Genomic DNA, 7,871 nt, shown 5'->3' with positions numbered 1-7,871 from the left:
AAGATTAGAATAGTGTACAACAGCCTTAATGTGCACTGAGTGCGCACCAGTGCAACCAGTGAAATACGCTATTAGTAAGTTAAAAGTTTATTATCGCAAACCTTATTTACCTAGAAAGAATGAACATTGATTAATGCAAATAAAAATTTATTTAATTTAACAGAATATTTCCTATGATTTGCTATTACAGAATATTAAAAAAAAACTTTTTATCAAACTGCGCACTATTAAATGTACGTTACTAAAGCTACATTGGACGCGCATGCGTCAGAAATCCGGTCCGTCTAACAACACTGACTTATACTGCATATCCCTTGAAACAATGGTATATTTATTATCATACATTTCAAAACTTGTGTATGCACTTTCAACAATTTTGTAATTTACTATCTTCATAATTATTATGAACATTGCAAAATATTATATCTGGAGACACTGGTAGTGTCTCGGCGCTAAGCTGCGCGAAGCGACACTGCCGTGCCTCCTTTACGCGAACCGACGAGTTGCGGCAGATCGAGATTATAGGATCTCAATAACGGCTGAACCGATCGCGTTCTATGTATGCTCAATCGATAGCCACCACACGGATTGTGCGATAAAAGTGCTTTTATTTTTTTTCTACGTGCGCTACGAGCGGAGATATCGCGACGCAAAGTTCCGAACTGCTACTTTTTCAGTCCATTTTCAGATACGTCGTCCTTATTATTATCGTCGTTATTGTCGTCGTCGACCAGGAGAAAATGTCCTCGGTTTTTCGACACTAGAGGGCTTTTGACTTAACCTAGCGATGGCAGCATTGCACATTCGAATATGACCACTGAACTATACTACTGGAAAGCGCTCTGAGGCCATTCGCCTGAACCGACAGATAGAGTAAATGTGAACCCCTTTGTCCTTGTCGGTACAGTCTGAATCAAGAGTGCTTTCCATGCGTCTGCGCATGTGCAGTTCCAAATCTGGAGACACTGGTAGTGTCTCGGCGCTAAGCTGCGCAGAGCGTTGTTTGATACTTTATAGAGGATAAAATAAATATGTTTATTGTTGTTTCTATGTTTATCACTAATTAATAGTGTAGTATACATAATTATTTTAAAAGAACTGCAGTTGAAAAAATTTGCAGATAATTTTTTCCTCGTTATAAAACTGAAAATTAAAAATTATATAACATTTATATGTCTAGATATGAGCGTATATTTTTTTATTTTGTTATTAATCATGAAAAAAACATATTTTTGTAATTAGCAGTTTATTCAAATTACAATTATTTTTCGTGAAAAATTATATTTGCATAAATCTGATGATGTACTTGAACATGCTGAGGTTGTACTCTGTGTTTGTGATCTGTAAATAAAAAATAAATTAGTTGTAAACATTTTCAAAATAAGTATGCAATTATTTTCAAAATTTCATAGCAATAAGTATAAAACCATTTTGGTTACATACCAGTGAAGAATATAACACAAAAAGTAAAGTCATTCATAGAAAAAGTTAAAGGAAAAAAGTAATACAATAACATTTTAATATACATATATATTTGTATAAAAGCAATTATATAAAAAGATACAAGCAGAAATGAAAATAGAAGAATATAAATGTTATAACATGCATAAAATTGCACTTTAGTAACAATCAGCATAAAAATAAGAATGTAGCGTTAAACATCTTGAAATGAAAATAGAATTATAAATGTTATAACATGCATAAAATTGCACTTTAGTAACAATCAGCATAAAAATAAGAGCGTTAAACATCTTGGTGCGAATCAAACAAACATCCCCATGGGAGCGGAACGCGAAATCTATGTACGTGGTTCACATACTGTTTTCGTGTGGGAAAATTTATTAAGGATTTGTTTTCTGTTCTGAACTGACTGCATTACATTGCTTACTGGCTCCTTCACACACACACATTGGAGGAACAAAAATAAACTCTGAACTAGTGCAGCCAGTTCGGGAACAGAAAACAGACCCTAAAATTAAAAATAAGAATGTCATTTTTAATATGATAGTGAAAAGCAAAGACCTCCACACAATGAAGAAAAATTAAGAAAGATAAGAAATAAAATGAAAGAAAAAAAATAAAAAAACTAATTAAAAGAACCAATACTGATTGCATGCTTATTTCTTATTTGTTATTCTTTTATTGCGCGAAGGTCCAAACAAACGTACTTTTTTAAATACTAATAAAATCTTAAATGTGATAATAATAAAACAAATTTAAAATAATTAACATGGAAAATAAAATATTAAAACTGGGAACACATAGAAAAACATAAGCGGTAAAACTTTAGTATTAAGCGAACCAACTAATCATAATTGAGATCTTAACATAAGCTGCGACGAATGAAACATGTTGACTTCCTTATTGCTTACGTTTTTCTATGTGTTAGCTTAAACGTGAAGAAAAAAAATTGTCTTGTTAAGTTTCTGTCGCAGGGTTGCTTTCGAGTCTAGATATTTTAGTGTATTAGTTTTCGCATAAGCGTATAATCTTATTTTTGTATACAGTGCAATAACATATTTGATGATTTTAATTTCATGTATTTCTTCACATAGATTACTCGTTTCGACAATGGGGTGATCTGGCTTAAATAATATTTTCAATGAAGGCATAAATTGCTTTATAGCAGCAGCAGTGATTTTGTCTTTGAAATTAATGTTTCCATTGAAACCAACAGTTATCTCTGCTTTAAAAGCTTTTTCGCAAAATATGACTAATTCAAAAATGCATTTTGATGGGATTTTTAGCCTTCCTCTATTCACAAAATCTAAAAATCCAGAGTCAGAATTGTAATAATTATGATCTTTTGAATGGGATGATGCAACGACAATTTCATGGCAGTAAGAACATTGAAATTTTTTCACGAATTTGTTCGCTATATTGCCAGCAATATAATACAAGATATTTCGTTGGTAATATGATAATTCCACATGGTCTAATCTCATCATTAAATCTTTCAACTCACGATTGTCGCGATCAGTGCAATGTACATCTTGAATGGCTCGTGTGCTCTTCCGAAATTCAAAAGCAGGCGACAATTCAAATCCTTCTGACAAGCAGTTGGAATTTATGCTCGGTTCAACAGAATTACGATGAAGGAGTCGACGTACCGACCACAATTCCCCCCCCCCCCCCCCCCGCAATCCAAGACAAGAGAAATAAAGTTCGATATGATCTTGAGAACATTTATAGGTCAGAAAATATGTAAAGCACTTATCTCTGTCAGGACAAAGTAAATATATAGCGAAATTTCTGAAACTGCAGATATCAATTAAAAAACCCAGTGCAAACGTTTTTCGTTGATGTCGCAACAAAGGCATGTCCTCTAATGTTAATGTTCGGATATACTGCTCTGTTTCGACAAAAATCTTATTCCAGTATTCTAAATTTGACCATTTTAATGGTGTTTTGTAATCCTTCCCAAAAATATTTCTACTATTCATTAAATCAAAAATTCTGTCAAACATGCAAAGAAATTCAGTTGTTGCTTCACTGCCATAAAATTCTTTAAGTTTGCAATGATCCCTTAAGTAATTAATTGCATCTGCAACGCTTCTACTGATTGTTTGGGCCGCAATGGAAATATTCATTTTTTTATTTTTGAATTGTATATGTTTACTTGAAAGCTTATTTGCAAATTTAAATCCTTCGGTTTCTTGTAGTTCGTGTAATTTTTCAATATAGTGAAATGATATCGTTCCCTTGGGTGATTGTATGAATTTATCATTAAAAGTATTACGACAGAATTTAAGCATATGACAAGGATCCATTATTACGTGAATATCGGTCTGCAGATTAGGATGCTTGAACGAAGTCTTCATTTCATCGAGTTTAAAATTACAACCCAACAGTTCGTAAGTAGAGAAATTTACCTGAGTTCCATCGCCAGTTTAAAGTGTGTACAGTGACACCGACATCATAAAGTTTTTTTATGGCGAGATCAATTAATTTACTTTGATTCGTGGCAGTGATACCGTTAATGAAAAAATGTGCAATTGGCATTTTGAATGCATGTTTAGAAACAATCTGGAAAGCTAAAACTTCTTTGGCAAAATCGTTAGAATTAATTTCCAATTTCAACTCTGTCGTTGCATTACCATAGTCGACTCTACCTCTCAAAGTGTTTTCCTTATTATCTACAATCTCTTGTGTTCGTATAGCCATCGCATCAAATATTAAACCTACATCTCTAACAAACTCCGATTTTTTAGTTTCTTCTTTCAAAAAATCAAAAACTGTTAAAAATCTAGGTTCGCACGAGGACTGTCCTACCCATGTTCTCAAAACTGCTTCATGAGGTAAATATATATATTGCGATCGTATAAATTTGTACGCTTTTGGAGAATAAAAGTATAACGTGGAAGCGAATTCTTTAATTTTTTCGGAGTAACATCGTCGCGTTTTTCCAACTTTACAATTATCAATGGTATTTTTGAAAAGTGTCAAATTTAATCCAGAAAATTTTTTCAATAAAACCTCTTCCAACACATGAGAGCTATTACCTTTTTTCTGCAGTTGCTTTAATAATATGGTCACAGTCGATAATCTTGCTTGCTTATATCGAAGTTTAGTTTTAAGCCTTTTAATTTCTTGTGCCTGACTTTCTTCTTTCATTGTTGGACGTAAACGCCGAGGAGAAATTTGAGTAGCAACTTCCTTTCTCTACAAATAAAACAAAGTTGCGTTATTCTGAATAATGAAAATAAACAAAACAATATTTGAAAAACTTACTTTTTTTATTTCTGCACTGGGTGATGGAGAACGAGATGGCGAATGTGGACGTTTCAGCGTATTACGAACTGATGATATAGGTGTTTCAATTGAAATTTCTTCCAATGCCAAAGTTGTAGTACATGTTAGGATTTGATTCAAGTGATGAGCAATCTATAATAAATATTTTTAAACCAAATCAAAATTTTCACACAAAAAAATACATATCATACGTCATATTTGAACTTACATTTTTCTGAATATCATACTTGAAAATTGAAGGAATGGCATTGTTCTTCAAATAACGTCTACCAGACATTTCTTGATATGATGATCGATTGAAGTGTTTGCTACAAATTTTGGAACATTTTGAAATTTGTTGATTAGCAGGCATGACGTCCATCCATTGAGCCAGTAATTCCTTATTTTTTAACGGAAATCTTAAACAAAGGAGAAACAAAAATATTGCATATGTAGAAATATTTATTTCAATAAAAGTGGGCTAGTCTAACTCAAGGGATAACTCCAGTAACATGCAAGAGATATACATATACGACGCCGCGACGAAACGAAAATGATTTGTTACAACATGAACATATCACTGTTATTCTTTCACGTTCTACAATTAATTGTTAACATGTTTTCAAAATCGAAAATAGGCATCTTGTATTGTTAATGTTTTCAGGTTATATTTATGCATATTTATGTTATTCATATTAATAATTACCTAAAGAAAGAGATATCTTCATACGCACTGTGAATAGATTTACATGCTTTAACACAACATTTGTGGACCATTTTTCTATTTATTTCGTAAAAAATGCAATTACATTTCATTAACCAAACCATTGAACTAACCTTCTTCTTCTTCTTCTATTATTGGCCCCGCAACCTAGACAGGCTGGTACTGGGCCATTGAGGTCTTCGTAATTGAACTAAACGTAATTGGGAACGCTAAGCACCGGCCACCTCGAACCGGGCGAGTGATGGATGATGCAATAAAAAATGGTGAGGCGCCCCTTCAAACACTGGACGCCTGCGGCTACGACGCTTCCACGCCGCACGGCTGCGCGCCAAGACGGATGAAGGGACTATCGGAATTGAAATACTAAGGCACAGTCCAAGCCGGCAACGCTTTTCAAAAATATAGTCGAGGTGACGCAACACCCGAGACGAGAGGGAACACGTCCGACCCGCTCGAGTGGTCTACCATTGAACTAACCGATTCACTTCTGACGCTTTGGATCAACAATACTTTTGATTCTGAATGTACGTCGGTCGAATGCGCATGCGCGATGAAGGGCTCACATTAGCTCTCTCTGTTTCTTACGCCGTTTCAGAGGGCAGAGCGCTTTCCAGTAGTATAGTTCAGTGAATGTGACCAACCACACATGACGGCTGTGATAATCAGCGATGGCACATTGTCACATATACGATGTGACGTGCCCGCGGCGTTATTATTAAATAATTAAATTTCATTTTAAAATTTCAATTAATTATTATTATAATTAATTGAAATTTTAAAATGAAATTTAATTAATAAAATGTATTAAAATAAAGTATTAATTATAATTAAAATGAAATATCGAGATTGTCGTTGAAGATCTAGGTATTTACCGCGTCGAGGAAGAGGGTGTATAGATATTCAGGAATTAAGCGTCTAGGTGTTCGCCGTCGAGGAATTAAGCGTCTAGATGTTTGTCGTCGAGGAAGTGGGTGTCTAGGTCGAAGAAATGGGTGTCTAGGTGTTCGCCGTCGAGGAAGTGGGCGTCTAGGTGTTCGCCGTCGAAGAAGTGAGTGTCTATTAGGGAAATGGGTGTTTAGGTATTCGCCGTCGAGGAAATGGATGTCTAGGTGTTCGCCGTCGAAGAAGTGAGTGTCTAGGTGTTGTCTACGTGTTCGTCGTCGAGGAAATTGGTGTCTAAGTGTTCGCCATCGAGGAAATGAGTGTTTAGGTGTTCGCCGTCGAGGTAGTGGGTGTCTAGGTGTTCGCCGTCGAGGAACTTGGTGTATAGGTGTTCGCCGTCGAGGAAATGGATGTCTAGGTGTACGCCGTCGAGGAAGTTGGTGTCTAGGTGTTTGCCATCGAGGAAATGAGCGTCTAGGTGATCGCCGTCGAGGAAGTGGGTGTCTAGGTGCTCGCTATTGAGGAAATGGGTGTCTAGGTATTCGCCGTCGAGGAAGTGGACGTCTAGGTGTTCGCCGTCGAAGAAGTGAGTGTCTGGGTGCTCGCTGTCGAAGCAATAAGTGTCTAGGTGTTGTCTACATGTTCGACGTCGAGGAAGTGGGTGTCCAGGTGTTCGCCGTCGAGGAAATGGGTGTCTAGGTATTCGCCGTCGAGGAACTTGGTGTATAGGTGTTCGCCGTCGAGGAAGTTGGTGTCTGGGTGTTCGCCATCGAGGAAATGAGTGTCTAGGTGTTCGTCGTCGAGGAAGTAGGTGTCTAGGTGTTCGTCGTCGAGGAAGTGGGTGTCTAGATGTTCGCTGTCGAGGAAGTGGGTGTCTAGGTGTTCGCCGTCGAGGAAATGGGTGTCTAGGTGTTCGCCGTCGAGGAAGTGGGCGTCTAGGTGTTGTCTACATGTTCGCCGTCGATGAAGTTGGTGTCTAGGTGTTCGCCGTCGAGGAATTGAGGGTCTAGGTGTTCGCCGTCGAGGAAATGGGTGTCTAGGTGTTCGTCGTCGAGGAAGTGGATGTCTAGGTCGAAGAAATGGGTGTCTAGGTATTCGCCGTCGAGGAAATGGGCGTCTAGGTGTTGTCTACATGTTCGCCATCGAGGAAATGAGTGTCTAGGTGTTCGTCGTCGAGGAAGTGGATGTCTAGGTCGAAGAAATGGGTGTCTAGGTATTCGCCGTCGAGGAATTGAGGGTCTAGGTGTTCGCCATCGAGGAAATGAGTGTCTAGGTGTTCGCTGTCGAGGAAGTGGGTGTCTAGTAGGGATGGGCGATGTTGGAAAGAAAGATCGGTGCTGAATTAATCGACGTTTGAATACATCGAGGTTGAATATTCGATTATTGATCAAAAATATCGATTAATCGGTTTTTTTGAAAGAAGTATTTTTTAATTGTAGAAATGACTTTATAAGAGATGATTTTATAAAGGAATAACGCAAATTAATGAATACATTTTATTTTATTTTTGTCTTTCTCTCTCTCTCTCTCCCTC

The 7,871-nt window shown here is 36.7% G+C and overlaps 1 protein-coding gene across 1 annotated transcript; it reads right to left on the bottom strand.

The window, feature by feature from the left end:
- Positions 1–1,250: 1,250 nt before the first annotated feature.
- LOC108761269 (THAP domain-containing protein 1) lies at positions 1,251–5,508 on the bottom strand. The gene is made up of 5 exons (XM_018507697.1): positions 5,438–5,508; positions 4,961–5,150; positions 4,732–4,884; positions 4,503–4,662; positions 1,251–1,341 (listed from the first exon to the last, which is right to left on the bottom strand). Exons 1-5 carry the CDS (start codon positions 5,506–5,508, stop codon positions 1,262–1,264), a joined length of 654 nt encoding a protein of 217 aa, XP_018363199.1. The 3' UTR covers positions 1,251–1,261.
- Between the last annotated feature and the right edge of the window lie 2,363 nt (positions 5,509–7,871).

Source organism: Trachymyrmex cornetzi, unplaced genomic scaffold, assembly GCF_001594075.2.
Source record: "Trachymyrmex cornetzi isolate Tcor2-1 unplaced genomic scaffold, Tcor1.1 scaffold246, whole genome shotgun sequence".
Lineage (NCBI taxonomy): Eukaryota > Metazoa > Arthropoda > Insecta > Hymenoptera > Formicidae > Trachymyrmex > Trachymyrmex cornetzi.
This window is presented reverse-complemented; position numbering and strand designations above follow the sequence as displayed.

Coding starts and splice junctions, on each gene's coding strand:
- LOC108761269 (XM_018507697.1), bottom strand. CDS start 5,508: ATGGTCCACAAATGTTGTGTTAAAGCATGTAAATCTATTCACAGTGCG. Junction 5,151..5,437: donor GAAGATATCTCTTTCTTTAG/GTAATTATTAAT, acceptor CCTTTGTTTAAG/ATTTCCGTTAAAAAATAAGG. Junction 4,885..4,960: donor AGTATGATATTCAGAAAAAT/GTAAGTTCAAAT, acceptor TATTTATTATAG/ATTGCTCATCACTTGAATCA.